The sequence below is a fragment of the Myxine glutinosa genome, chromosome 11, assembly GCF_964187855.1.
Source record: "Myxine glutinosa chromosome 11, kmMyxGlut1.1, whole genome shotgun sequence".
NCBI lineage: Eukaryota > Metazoa > Chordata > Myxini > Myxiniformes > Myxinidae > Myxine > Myxine glutinosa.
Window position 1 is genome coordinate 28,352,576 of NC_136271.1, and position 15,569 is coordinate 28,368,144.

A 15,569-nucleotide genomic window follows, 5' to 3' on the forward strand; every position below is an offset into this window, starting at 1 on the left:
ACGGTGTAATATAGTTAGTGATCCGACAGAATCCTTTTTTTTTAGGTCAAAAGGTCAACATAGGCCAAAGGTCAACCGCTTTTTTCAAATTTCTAAAATCCTCAATTTTCATCCAATTACTTGAAATTTGAATAGGATTTCCATATCAGCTTCCCCATCCCCCCACCGCCCCCACCCCTTTTTGGATACAGAGTCGAGGCTCGTGTAAGAGCTAACACATTGAACATGAAAATATGCACAGACACATAAAACATGCAATGAAGGGAGCGGGAGACAAGAGGGGGAGAGAGAGGGAAGCACACAAGCACAACGACAGTAGCGAACAGGGACGTCGGTAGATCTGTGGAAGGGGGAAGGTTGGGGAGGAGGAAGGGGGTACACGGTAAAACGCAAATGAACACTACTAGGAATTTCACTACTAGGAATTTCACTACTAGGAATTTCACTACTAGGAATTTCACGACCCTAATTTCACTAATTTCACAATTTCACTCGTCAAATTCCTAGTAGTGTTCATTTGCGTTTTACCGTGTACCCCCTTCCTCCTCACTCCGAGGAATTTCACTACGAGGAATTTCAGGAAAGGTTTGGAGATTGAAAGAGGCGGATTTGGGGTGAATTAACGGAGGTAGAAAAGATCGAGGTTTTGGATGGTGGAAGATGAGAGATGGTGGTGAACAGCTGTTTTAAAGACCTGGAGGGAGGAGTGGGATTGAAGGGAGTGGGGGAGTTTGTTCCAGAGGCGGGAGAAAAGAGGAATGATGGAGTGAAGGTGAGCAGAGAGTCTTGATTTTGGCAGTTTAACCAGAAGAGGGTTGCTGGAAGATCTTGTGCGACCTTAAGGAACAGAGCTGGGGGAGCTAGGCCAGATAGGAGTCGGAAGAAGACAGAAAGACCACCAACCTGCCTGAGGTGAGTAAGTGAAAGGCCCTCAGAGTTAGCTTCATCGCGGGAGATTCCAATGATTCTGAATGCTTTGGTTTCAACAGCGTGAAGCCGAGCTGTACGTGAAGCTTGAAGCCGAGTACTTTATAGACGATCTAACATTCAAATTAGTACATACGGTCAAATGTGTTTTGTGGCCCCGCCCCCATCAGGCTGATTGACAGTCGTTGTCCCGCCCACCCATCTTGGCACTTCATTGCCCAATGCATAAATATGCAGTTACACCTACTTTTCGTGGAATCCTATCAATTTATGAAAAATTTGAGGTGTCATGGATCTTCCCCCACTGTAAAATACAGCAGATTCGGTTTGAACAAAGTACTGAGCTGAACCCAATTTTGAGTTAGTCTGAAAAGAAGAATTACAAACGGGTTATTTTTGCTCTGTCAATTTTGTAGTTCAGCCATGCTGTCCCAATGTTTAACCCTTTGTGTGCTGTTGTTGCAGATTTATCACAAGATGAAAAAAATCTTCTTTTTTGGGAAAATGAGAACAAAAAAAAGTAATTTTATTAATGAAAATTTTGAAAAAAAAAGGAAGATGCAGCACACAAAGTGTTAATGAGTGTTATTTGATGTGAAATCCTCCACAGACGACTGATTGGTTGGTACTTTTATAGGTTTACAAGTTTGTATCCTGGTAGATATTCTTTTTTGAGGAATTGTGTCACCCCTTCCGACATCCTGATATATCGTCAATTCCATTTTAAATTTGATATCAGATTTCAAATTGGACACTATTTATGCGATTATATCAAATTCATGAAAATGACAAAAAAAAAACAATCATCTTCTTCATAGCCACTTCAAAATAATTTTCCCAGAAAATGCCCCACACTTTCCAATAGCGATCAACACCCCCTTTTTACACCTGATCTAATATATACACAAAGAATTAAGTTAAGCACCCCCCCCGTTTTTTTACAACCTCGCACATTACAAGTTTGTTGTCATCAAAACAGTGTAATATACCCATGATATTGCTATATTTTCTGGAGAAGTGATATTATGGTCACATAAAAACATAACAATCATGCCGTTTTCAATATTTTATTCTGAATAATTTAAGGTGAAAATTTTTGGGAATTTTAGGCATATTTTCACCTCAATTTAAGTATGGAGCTATAGGTCCATCACGGACAGTGTGGATGACGTTTATGTTTTCTAACGTACAGTCATTGTTCTGAGAAGACCTCTAGCGATCTTTGCGTCAATAACGTGTGTAGGACCCACGTGATCGGATCACTGACTCAACCAATCACTTTTTTTCACTTTGATCACTCAATTTCATCAATGGATAATTGCTAATGTCATACCAATCATTATTTGATCTCACATACCTTAGAATATATGCCAATGTATACATATACACAAAGAATATATATTAGGGGGTGCTTACCTTAATTCGTTGTGTAGGGGTGCTTAACTTAATTCTTTGTGTATACAATTGCAACAAGAAAGAGCAATCAAAGATTGCAGACCCTCACCAGAACTTGTTTGTGAGGTGTATTTTGTGGGGTGTTTTTGCACATTCTGTCATTATTTTGTACAACCCCACTTTCATCAGACACGCATTACACATCAGACACATTACGTCCTCTTTATAAAACTGAATTCAGCATTGTATTTTATTTTTTTAATGAGGCTGTCCTCGGGGTATTTTGAGTTCCCGGGGTATTTTGCATCCTCGGAGTCTTTTGGGTCATCAGGGTCCTATGGCTCTATTGGGTCATCGGGGATCTTTTGGGTCATTGGGGTGTTTTGAGTCCTCGGGGTATTTGGGGTCTTCTGAGTCCTCAGGGTCTTTCGGGTCCTTGGGGTCCTCTGGTTTTTTTTTTTGGTTTTTTTTGGTTTTTTTTGGATACAAGATCGAGGCTCGTGAAAGAGCGAACATTAATCACACAGAAAGACAAACAGACACACAAAACAAATAACATCGGGAGCGGTAGACAAGATGGGGAGAGAGGGGGAAGGACACAAACACAACATTTGAGAGCAGGGACCGAGAGACATGGAGACATCGAGAGAACTGTGGGAGGGAGAGGGCTTTGGGGGGGAGGCATGGGAAGGGGGGGGTGGGAGAGGTATAAAACATATGGACACTGCCAAGACTTCCAGGAAAGAAGTTGGAATTTCAAACAAGGTGGATCTGGGGTGAATTAGTGGGGGTAGAAAAGATCAAGGTTTTGGATGGGGGAAGATAAGAGATGGTGGTGAACAGCTGTTTTGAAGACCTGGAGGGAGGAGTGTGATTGAAGTGAGTGTGGGAGTTTGTTCCAGAGGCGGGAGAAAAGAGGAATGAAAGAGTGAAGGTGAGCAGAGAGCCGAGATTTCGGCAGTTTAACCATCAGAGGGTGGCTGGCAGATCTTGTGCGACCTGTAGGAATATTTGGGGGACAGAGCACAGAGAGAGCTGGGGGAGCAAGGCCGGAGAGGAGTCGGTAGAAGACAGAAAGACCACCTACCTGTCTGCGGTGAGTGAGTGAAAGGCCCTCAGAGATAGCTTCATCGCGGGAGATTCCAATGATTTCTTCATGGTATTCAAGGATTTTCAAGGTGTGTTAGGGTCTTGGTGGTCTTAAGAGTCTTGAGGGGTCTTAAAGGTTCTTCAAAGGTCAAATGGGTCTCAGCAGTCCAAAGCGTCGAAAGGTACATTCCGATAGTACATAATTAATGGACATATGCAATTAATAGACAGGATGCCACCGACTTCAAACTGTACATAATTAATAGATATTGTCGTGCGAATCCCTGAGGTTAATACCAGGGACCGCGGATGGACCAAACGGATTTACTGGAGGCGACGATCAAACACGGACTTTGCTATAAACCCGCGGGAGGGAGAAGGGAAGAGGAAGATGCGGCAAAAGCGCTTACCTTGAGCGAACCAAAGGCAGCTCCGATCCTGCAGGGGAATTAACTCAAGCGAAAACCGAATTACAATGTACAAAAAGAACAGGTTTATTCAACAGAACCCGAGAACAAAGAACGCGACGGTAAATAAATGACGGTCCTAAATTGGGATCCCACACACCTCACTTCAGAAACGAGACAGGGGCAAATGAATTACGAAAATAAATGTCTCGTCGTGTAATGGGAATGTGGTGCGTCCTTATCTGGTCGTTGTCTTGCCCACAAGCTTGCTCCAAGCTCCAAGCTTGCTCCTTGTCTTGCTCCAAGTTCCGGCGCGAAGAAACCCTTCGTCCACTTCGCCCACGTGCTCCGCCAGGCCCGAGCCAACGCCCCACTCGCCCCAGTCTCGTCCGCTCCATGGCATGCCATGCTCCAAACCCCTCGTCGGTTGCACACGAGGTCCGTTCGCTCACAGCACCAAAAGCACCGAGGGTCGATCTCCAACACGAGGTCCACTGCGAAGAGAGGGTGCTACGAGAGAGAGAGAACAGCGCCAAGAGGAGCTGAAGCCAAGAGAGAGGAATGTGACTGCACAATCAAATCCCAGGGCCATGAGAGCACGAATGTCGTGCAGCACCCCCTTTTATCACTTGCCCTGTGACGTCGGTCTTGGCGCGCTCCCCAATCAGCATCTCATAGCTTCCCGCCGTTCTCTAGTCTTCTCTCCATGTCACCGCCGCTGATTCGCACCAGGTTCGTGCCTTCAGCGCTGATTAGCTGGAGGTTCGCGCCTTCCGCGTCAACCAATCACGTTCCTTGGGCATGTTTACAGCTCGTGTCATGCGATGTTGCCAGGCTAGCTGGTGGTGTAGCTGGCAGCGGCCATCCGGCAGTGCCCCGATCTGGCTTCCTGCCTGTCTTCTTCCGAAGTCATTGTAAGGGAAGGGAACTAATTAATGTGTGCACTAAGGACCTATCTAAGTGTTTATATGGGTATGCATTGCCATAAGGGACAAAGGTTTGGCGACAGGGGGGACGATGAACAAAGGAATCTTATCCATAATCCCTGACTATTTCGCACGCCCTGCTCCCTCGTAGCGGGGACATCAATACAGCTTATCCCGACAAACCGGACTACACCTAGAACTTATTACAGGGTAGATTCCCTATCGCGACAGTCGAATACCTACCTATACAGATCTACCTGACTCTAGATATTCCTCTACCCTAATTCATAACAATATATTGAAAACTCACATGGCTAGAGAAGATAATATAGTGGAGTTTCTTCTTCTTTAAACAATAACAACTTCTGGCTGCCAGACCATAAGACCAATCATATTGAAATTTTAAACACCTGTTCTGCTTTACGACTACTACATTACATTGAAGTTTCACATCGATGAATGAAGCGGTTCAAGAGATATAATTTTTTTTAAAGATTTTAGTTCAATCCAATATAGCCACCAAACCATGTGACATATGAATTATTCAAGGGCAGCATGGTATACGCAAGGCATGGGGATCATATGTGTGAAGATTCCTTTCGATCTGTTAAGCCGTTCTGGAGGAGTGGCTTTGTAAAGTTTTATTCTTCATGAAATCATAGCCACCAAACCATGTGACCTATGATGGTCACGGATTTGTCATGGTCACGGAATTTTTTGTTCGCAATGGGTATACGATTATGTATGTAATGTTTTGCCTCGATCTGTTTAGCTGTTTCAGAGAAAAATAGTTTTTAGTGTTTTTTAAGGCTTTTGTGTTAAAACAAATATGGAGGCCGAACCACGTCACCGATGACATCATTATTATTTTTTCTCCACCAATTTATCCCTATATGACGCTCAAAAAATGTAATCTTTATCGGATGAAGTTTTGTATTTGTCGAATTATGACATCATAATGGAGGCACCTATCATCATTAACATATTGTTATGAATGTTGGGGTAGTGATATATATATACATCCAGGAAGATCTGCATAGGTAGGTGCTCCGGCTGTCGTGATAGGTAATCCCACATGTAATAAGTTCTGTCTAGGCGGTTTGTTCGTGTAAGTGTATCTTTGTGTTCATACAAGGATGATCGTTGTGTTAGATAGAGTAGGGACTATGTTCATTCCCCTGTGTGTCAAACCTGTGATCATTCCATTGTCCCGTATGGCAACGCACATAGACACTAGTTAGTTAGAATCCATCCCCATTAGCACACACACTAAATACAAATTCCCCCCTCCTCCCCCCCCCACAATAAAATCCACCGGAAAGGCAGGCAGGAAGCGCCCACGCATTGCACCGACTTGGAGACAGGCTGAGGCTGCTGCTCAGGCTGCTGCTCAGGCAGGCTGAGGCCACGCCCACCTCGCGATGGATTGGTCAAAGGGTTTGATGGGGAGATCACATCACTGGTAGGGAGGGCCAATCGGCACGCAGCTGAAGCCCAGAGAAAATAAGGAGCCAGCCGATTGGCCAAGGAGGATCAATAAAAGTGAGGAGAGACCGACATATTCTCTCTCCCTTTGTGCTCTCGGTTTGGACTGCTCGCTTGCGCTTGGACCTTCTGCCTGCCCTAGACTTCCCTTATGTTCCGCTGGATTGTCTTGCCTTCGGACTTTGGTGGAGAGACGGTTGAGTGAGCACAAAGAGTTGGGTTCTCAGTGCGAGCGACGGGCGTACCAGCACGGCTTGCCACTGCAGCGTGGAGAAGCAGGGGTGAGGCTTGCCGCTCTGCAGCGTACGCGGGCCTAGCAGCGTACGAACAAGGGCGTGTCGAGGCCTTATTCCCACCAACCGGAGCCGTGTTTGGACGACGTGCTCAAGCCTGACGATCCCTGACACTGCAGACCGAGATAAGCCGTACCACACAAACACAATGGTTCCTTTCATTTATATCCTCCCTTGTCTGTCGTTTAAGTCGGGTGTGGGGACGTCCCAATTTAGAACATTTATTTATCGGTGCGTTTCCTTGTCCTGGCATTCCGTTTAATAAATATTATTTTTGTACATTTTACATCCGTCTCGGGTCGAGTTGATTTGCAGGGTGAAGACAACTGCGCGGGGCCCGTACAGGTGTCAGTATTCTTCTTCCTGCTGGTGTATGATGCGCCATCAATTGAACAGAACACCTTCATTAACGCTCGTTTCCATCCGTGGCTTACTCTCAGTCTAAACTGAGAGCAGTCCACACGGCAATATGTTATTCCGCATGGAGAGTTCTTTACAATGAGCCATGTCTCAATTTTCTCTACGGAGCGCTTTCGGAGATATAGAGGTGCAAAGTTTTTCGTTTTTTCCAAGATCGCTTACGTACAACGTGACCTATGACGTCATAACTATCATAAAAAAATTATACAGGTGGTGCACCTATGGTGAAAATTTCCTGTCAATCGGACCAACAGTTGCAGAGAAAAGCATACTGTGGACAAACAGACAAACAAAAAGACAAACAAACGGACTCAAATGTTATACCCTCTCCTCTGGCGTGGGGTAGACACTTATCCAACCATTATATTCTCGTTTTGAATTTTAAATTAATTTTCTGAAATTTGTAGAATTTTTTTCCCCATTTGGAAGTTGTGGGTTACGATGTGTAAATAAAGGTGGGAAAAGCCCGATTTAATACCATTTAATTCCAGGCTATAAGGCAACAAAACGTGAAAATTTTGAAAGGGGTTGGATCATGACTGTTTCGGGACCTACTCCTGTACAGCTCCTCACGGGCAGCCCCAGCAGCACAGCACATACACCACCAAGTGACATTGTGCTGCATGATCACCACCAGATATCATTGACCAAATACATATTCACACCAGACCTGCCTTTAAATATGAATCGATTCATTCTCCACTTACCTCTGTCTCCAGATCCATAATGAGGCTGTTTCTGCTGTTTCCTGTCGTTGTGTCACCGTCATGGTATTATTGACTTGTTTAGATTACGCTCCAATCATCTTGAGGTACTTGAGCAGATAGTTCAGCTTCAGCATATATATATATCATGTTGGACTCTAATTTTAAGTTAGAAGTCATGCATTGTATTATTGGACCGAAATGCTCACTAATGGAGACTGCATTGGTGGTTTTGTTGTCTAGCGCAGCATAAATAAAACTAATTCGACATATTTTCAACATGGCAAAAATATGTTCAAGCAAAAGAGTACCTTTGTCATGTAACTATCCAGTGGAGGAACATGTGACAAATACATTTCGTTTAAAATGATTGTATTTGAAAAGTACAAATGCAGCCCTTTTCAGGCACCAAGGAAGCAAGCCATGTTGATTCACAGAAAGGTTTCTGATGTATTCAATACTTCTGTAATACCTTTCAGGTTAAAGCCTCCACCAATGGAAGCCCAACTTCACCGATCGCATTTAAATTGCACATCTATTTTCCCTTTCATTTTCCAATTACTACGAAACCTTTAAGCAGTGTTACTCAGGTTTATGCATTATCCCAATATCCCATGCTTACATCTGCCCAGGTTAATTTTTCCATAGAAGTAATCGATTGGTATTTTTCAACCAGACAGTGTTCAATTTATTGCTTGTTGTTTGTGTTACTTTGAAAGTCTATTGATACGAAAATAACAAAAGTCGGTGTTTGGAAATATCACATAAAATAAAAAAGTCACAATCGCAAAAAGATTTCATTGCAAACTCCATCACTTGGCTTACCTCAATAAAAGGGATTAAGAGGGCGAGGAAGGAGAGAGACCATACTATTGCAAGTGTGGCAGCCGCACGGCCTGGTGTGAGCACACGATTTGCTGGCCGCACAGAAATGTCATAACGATCAAGGCTCACGACCAGAACACTTGCAGCAGTGGCAACACCAGCAAATGAAGCACCGGCTTCGTGAGAGCAGCACAGGAGCGGTATTGCATGACCAGGAGAAATGAGGAGCAGAGTGATGGTGAGAGGTACACAGGCTGTGCAGATGAGCACATCCAGGATATGCAATGACACTGTAACAGCATTGCTCACTGAGCTCATGAGGCCTGACTTTGCACAGTAAAGTGCCAGGACAACCAAGTTGCTGCTTAAGCCCAGGCCCAGCTCGAGTGTGAGTAGCGCTGTCAGAACCACCTGCAGAGAAATATATAAAAAGAAGGGAATTGGTGGTATTAATGGTCAGTAGGAGAATTAAAGTAGCCTCGGGATCATAACGAGCCATCTGCATATGATGTATGCAAAATTGGTGGAATTTTTTTAAGTGACTTTTTAATCACTGCCCACCCCCTACCTTTTCCCAATAATTACACACACACACACACACGTGTATATATATATATATATATACATACATACACACACACACACACACACACACACACACACACACACACACACACACACACACACACACACACACACACACGCAAAAGTACCCGGCATTGCTATGTAACAATGAGTCGCCTCCTGACGGGAATATGAATGAGGAGGGGGAGGAGAGGAGGAGGGGAGGGGAGGAGGAGGGGAGGGGAGGAGGAGAGGAGGAGGGGAGGGGGGGGAGGAGAGGAGGAGGGGAGGGGGGGAGGAGAGGAGGAGGGGAGGGGGGGAGGAGAGGAGGAGGGGAGGGGGGGAGGGGAGGAGGGGAGGGGGGGAGGAGAGGAGGAGGGGAGGGGGGGAGGAGAGGAGGAGGGGAGGGGGGGAGGAGAGGAGGAGGGGAGGGGAGGAGGGGGGGAGGAGAGGAGGAGAGGATGAGGGGAGGGGAGGAGGGGAGGGGAGGAGGGGAGGGGAGGAGGGGAGGGGAGGAGGAGGGGGAGGAGGAGGGGGAGGAGGAGGGGGAGGAGGAGGGGGAGGAGAGGAGGAGAGGAGGAGGGGGAGGAGAGGAGGAGGGGGAGGAGAGGAGGAGGGGGAGGAGAGGAGGAGGGGGAGGAGAGGAGGAGGGGAGGAGAGGAGGTGGGGAGGAGAGGAGGTGGGGAGGAGAGGAGGAGGGGATGAGAGGAGGGAGGAGGAGGGAAGGGAAGGGAAGGGGTGAGGGGAGGGGAAGGGGTGAGGGGAGGGGAAGGGGTGAGGGGAGGGGAAGGAAGAGGGGAAGGGAAAAGGGGAGGAGAGGGGGAGGAGAGGGGAGGGGGAGAGAAAGTGGGAGGGGAGGTGTGGGGGAAAGGGGGAGGAAGAAGGGGGAGTGGAGGAGGAGGAAGGGGGAGGAGAAGGGAGGAGAAGGGAGGGAGGAGAAGGGAGGGAGGAGAAGGGAGGAGAAGGGAGGAGAAGGGAGGGAGGGAGGAGAAGGGAGGGAGGGAGGGGGGGAGGAGAAGGGAGGGAGGGAGGGGGGGAGGAGAAGGGAGGGAGGGAGGGGGGGAGGAGAAGGGAGGGGAGGGAGGGAGGGGAGGGAGGGAGGGGAGGAAGGGAGGGAGGGGGTAAAGGGAGGGGGTGAAGGGAGGGGGTGAAGGGAGGGAGGGAGGAGGTGAAGGGAGGGAGGGAGGAGGTGAAGGGAGGGAGGGAGGAGGTGAAGGGAGGGAGGGGGTGAAGGGAGGGGGTGAAGGGAGGGAGTGAGGGGTGAAGGGAGGGAGGGAGTGAGGGGTGAAGGGAGGGAGGGAGGGGATGAAGGGAGGGGGTGAAGGGAGGGAGGAAGGGGGTGAAGGGAGGGAGGGGGTGAAGGGAGGGAGGGAGGGAGGGGGTGAAGGGAGGGAGGGAGGGAGGGGGTGAAGGGAGGGAGGGAGGGAGGGGGTGAAGGGAGGGAGGGAGGGAGGGGGTGAAGGGAGGGAGGGAGGGAGGGGGGTGAAGGGAGGGAGGGAGGGGGGTGAAGGGAGGGAGGGGGGGTGAAGGGAGGGAGGGAGGGAGGGGGTGAAGGGAGGGAGGGGAGGGAGGGAGGGGGTGAAGGGAGGGAGGGAGGGGAGGGAGGGGGTGAAGGGAGAGAGGGAGGGGGTGAAGGGAGGGAGGGAGGGAGGGGGTGAAGGGAGGGAGGGAGGGAGGGAACGGTGAGAAGAAGGGAAGGGAGGAGGAAGGAAAGGGAGTGGAGGGGGAGAGAGAGGAGGGAGGGTGGAGGAGAGAGAGAGAAATGAGGAGGGGGAGAAGAAGGGAGGATGGAGGAGGAAAGGGGTATAGAGGGGAGAGAAGAGGGAGGGGGTTGAAGAGGAGTGGGGGAGGGAGGAGGAGGAGAAAGGAAGGAGGATGGAGGGAGGAGGATGAGGGGGAGGGAGAGTGACCATATCGCACAAAAATGTTAGTCAATGAAAAAATGGATACGTGAAAACAAAAAGGCAGCTCTGTCTACTGTAACGCCATGGCTTGCAAAGGCAGCCTGAATTGTGTTCACCAAGTGGTGGTTCACGTCGTTAAGCATATTAAAAAAGGGTGTTATAACACACCCAAACTTCCCTGGCCTTGTGACTGATTAATTAAGTACATAGGCTTTTCTCACTTCATTTGTGGAGCCCTCGCCAAGTGGCTTAACCACTCCAGCAAGCACTCAAACAAAATGGGTGATAAGGAACAGCTAGCTTGGCAAGCAATAGCAAGCTGATTGCTTCTGGTTGAAATGGCCGAGGAATTTTAAAAACAGATCGATTTCAAGCAGCAAATCATGTGGAAACCACTGAGAGCAGACAAATTCACAAAAAGAGTGTTATAACCATAGAGTTATATTATAGACTAGAGGGCGTGCATACCACATGGCCCCGTGCCGACAAGGACGACCGGCAGCCATGTTTTGGGGGAGCAACATTTGTTGACAACGTACATGTACATGACCTAGTTGTGTCGCAAATATTTTCTAGTGGCAAGATGCCGAAAAGTTGTGCCTGCTGTGGGTGCACAAATCGTAGCAACCAGAAGAAGGATGTTAGTTTTCACAGGTGAGTACTCTGTCTTTGTTTTTCTTTTTAAAAGTAGAAATTTTGGTCGGAATTTGGTCAGATTCATTGAGAGTGGTGGATAGGCATACAACAAGAAGCAGAGCTGTATGGCTCTCTTTTATGTCGTGGGTCTTATTGTTGTCGCCATTACAATAAGACCCATGGTAAAAGAGAGCCATACAGCCCTGCTTGTACTTGTAGGGCTAGACAGGCACAGGCATGACAGGCGGAGTTGATGTCTCTTTGCAACTCTTTCAATCTTTGGAACGAAGGCCTTTCCATTCATGCCATTGTGGCCAAGCATTACATTAGGCCTTACACTAAAAATGAACTTCAAACCTGCGAGAGTTTATTTTTGTCTGTCATCTGGTCGTCATCATGATCATCGTGACTGATGGACTGATAACACCTACAATATAATACAGAAATGTTTCAAGGCAAGTCGGACACGAACCATCTCGGACCCAGAGCATCTCGGACCCAGAGCATCTCGGACCCAGAGCATCTCGGACCCTGAGCATCTTGGACCCAGAGCATCTCGGACCCAGAGCATCTCAGATCCAGACCATCTCGGACCCAGACTGTCCCAGATAATCTCGGACCCAGACCATCTCGGACCCAGATGTTACGGGGCCCTCCCCTATCCCCTGGTCTCGGTAAACCTCCGAACCCCAAGAGGGTCCCCGGCAGAAAGATATGTTATCCTTGGTTGAAATTAATCAATAATGAAACCCTCAATGAAACCATCAAATGAAACAATCAAATCAATAATGAAACCACACCAAGGGTTATGAACAAACAATACTATATTATAAATCACACCGGAATCATGACACAAATAATACTAGCAATTCACCCTACAATCCCTATCTGAATATGGTACCACCTTATCTAGTCCTTTACCCACACTCACGGCACTCCCCCAATGTCTCTGTACCCCTCCAAGGCAAAGTCGATTCGCTCCAGCGATCGTTGGATCAATGTCCGATCAAAATCAATTGAGGCATGGACGATCGAAACAACCCAGAGGTCACGTGGTCCAACACCCCGCAAAATAGCGGTGGAATGGAAACCCTCCCAAAGACGCGCTCCGACGTACACGTTTGCGGTTCAATCAGCGAGTCTCCTTATAATCCTCCAAAAGCCACTTTCTGGCACAGCCGTCCCCGGCAACCCAACGGGAAATGATGCCCGGCCGACGCGACAAAAACCTTTTCACTGAAGGTAGCGCACTTGGCGAAATGGCGGACGGCTTTCACTCGAGCCGGGGCTTTGAGGCAAGGATACTCCGGAACCTCAATGCAGATACCTGACTACCCAGGCTCCACAGCACTCCGGCGATATCACCTATCGCACGAACTTCCTTTCAAGGACGCAAAGTTCTCTCGCACTGTACGCTCGACCGCTCAGTCCGGAGCTTCCACCAAAACGTCTTTTCACGATCTCCCCATGCCTCTTCTTCTTCGCTCCCTTTTCTTCCGGGTCACGATCCGATTTCCGGCCACATTTTACCAGGAGCGCTTTTAAACCTTTTAACCACAATAACCCTTTCCCTTAAGCCACAATAAGCATAATATCTAGATTCTAGAACCAACAATGATAACAATAACAACCATAATTAGGGCCGAATCCGTAACACTTCCCCCCCTCAAGAAAGAAAGTTTGAACACAGCGAAAACTTTCTTTGTAGGCAAATTCTTGAAACCAACACAAGTAATCAATGTTTCCCCAAAAATAAAGCAACAAAACTTTGAACAACTTACAGAGATTTCCAAAGTTAATTCACTCTGGACAAAGCATCAGCAATGACATTGTCCATGCCCTTTACATGTTCCATTTCCAAGTTACCCCTGCAAAGCCAAACTCCATCTCATCAACCTCTGATTTTTACTTCTAATTTCTCTTGAATGAAGGTTAAGGGGTTGTGATCAAAAAACCCAAAGGCCAGCAAATCTATAGCACTTTCCCCGGGAGGCCGAGCTGAAAGCCAGGTTCCATGGTGGTTGGGTGGTGAGGCCTGGAGGTATTCACTACATGGACGCCTTTAGGAACGTGGAATTCACGGTTAGTCCGTGGAGGAAAGTTCACTACATGGACGCCTTTAGGAACGTGGAGTTCACGGTTAGTCCGTGCAGGAAAGTTCACTACATGGACGCCTTTAGGAACGTGGCGTTCACGGTTAATCCGTGTAGGGAAGTTCACTACCTGGACGCCTTTAGGAATGTGGCGTTCACGGTTAGTCCGTGTAGGAATCTTGGCTCGGCGGCTCCGCAGCATTCAGTGCTTCAATTTTTCCGGACTTTCATAATAATTATGGTGGGACCGCTTGTCACTGTAGTCACCTGAATAGCGGTCTCCTTCTCGGCCACTATTCTGACAATCCTTCCTTCGGGAGCTGCCGCCACTCTGGGAGCCTCCATAATAATATCGATTGCGGCCACCACCCATACTACGACCACGTTTTCCTCGTCTGTAGACCCCTCGACGCCTACGGCCTGCCTTCTCTACGGCTATAGTCCGATCATCCAAATCCTTGCCATTCCAATTCTTCTCTGCCTCTTTGGCGTCCTTTGTGCTTGCAAACGTGACAAAGCCGAACCCTCTTGACTTTTGCGTTTCCCTGTCTTTTACCAACTGCACTTCCAAAAGCGGTCCATATTTGTTGAAGACAGAGGTCAGAACTTCTTCTTTTGTTTTGAAGTTCAGTCCACCTACAAATAACTTGCTACCTTTGTCGCCATCCCTAACTGGGGTTGTTACTTCCCCTACTGGGCTTTTCAACAACCATCGGGTTACCATAAACTCGACCACCGGCCAAATCATTCCCAATAACAACAGATACTCCCTCTACAGGAAGAGTGGCTTGTAAACCTACGGTGACCGGTCCTGACCCCAACTCCGACTCCAAATGGATGACATGAAGTGGAGCTCTAGCACAGCCACCAATCCCCTGTAAATGAACACTATCACCAGTTGCCGTCTCCTCGGACAATGGCAAGATGCCTTCAAGCATTAAAGATTGATGTGCTCCTGTGTCTGGGTACTTGGTGTAATAATCCATCACCAAGAGGTAGGTCTGCCCGTGTAGCTCACACATATCACTGGCTACCTTTGTCCATGGTACCGCTGGTATCTCATGAGCTATCAGAGCCTCACGCCTTTGTTCTGGTTGGGTCTCTTGACATGTCTTACATGTTCTGACAGCTCTCTCAATGTCCAGATATATACTTGGCCAGTAAACACATTCACGTGCTAGACGTTTTGTCTTTTCGATCCCCATGTGCGGCTCATGGAGCTGGTCGAGGATATCCTTACGTAGCTGCTCTGGAATTAGTACCTGTCGACCTTTGAAGAGAACACCGTCACAAATACCAATTTCATCACGTTATGGCCAGTACGGACATAGGTCCACAGGCAGCTCTGTAATCCTAGCAGGCCACCCTCGATGAACATTGAACAACCTGCTGCAATGTTCGAAAGGTTCTATCAGCCTTTCCACACTCTCTGAGTTGGTCCTGTTTCCTTGAGCTGAAATCAATGAGGTCAAAGCGATGATGATCATCCACATCATCAAGCTCAATACCATCGACACGTGTGTCCAACTGCAGTTCCTGATTGTTCTCTGGGTTCGGTAGCCTCGACAGCATGTCTGATAGCATCATCTCACGGCCAGCCTTACACTCCAGATCAAGACCGTAGCCTTGGATTTTCACAAGAAGGCGCTGAAGCCGTGGAGGGGCGCTTGTAAGCGGTTTGCTGATGATCATGACCAATGGTTTGTGGTCTGTGTATACCTTGAAGCGTTTCCCAAACACGTAAGTATGGAACTTCTGTATGCCAGCAACAAGGGCCAGGGTTTCTCGTTCAATGTTTGAATATGCAGACTGAGTGGGTGTCAGAGTTCGTGATGCAAAAACAACAGGCTTGTCATCCTGCAAAAGGCATGCACCCAGTCCCTTCTGTGACGCATCTACTT

General features: G+C 47.7%; 1 protein-coding gene across 1 annotated transcript in view; it reads right to left on the reverse strand.

Annotated features, from left to right (window-relative positions):
• GPR22 (G protein-coupled receptor 22) overlaps positions 1-14,873 on the reverse strand; it is a 29,984-nt gene extending 15,111 nt beyond the window's left edge. The window contains exons 1-5 of the mRNA XM_078786256.1: positions 14,638-14,873; positions 11,933-12,002; positions 11,602-11,796; positions 11,408-11,539; positions 8,472-8,918 (exon numbers count right to left, since the gene is read on the reverse strand). Of these exons, the coding sequence (XP_078642382.1) occupies positions 8,472-8,918; positions 11,408-11,539; positions 11,602-11,796; positions 11,933-12,002; positions 14,638-14,873 (1,080 nt within the window). The remainder of the gene's footprint in view (positions 1-8,471; positions 8,919-11,407; positions 11,540-11,601; positions 11,797-11,932; positions 12,003-14,637) is intronic.
• Positions 14,874-15,569: the final 696 nt, after the last annotated feature.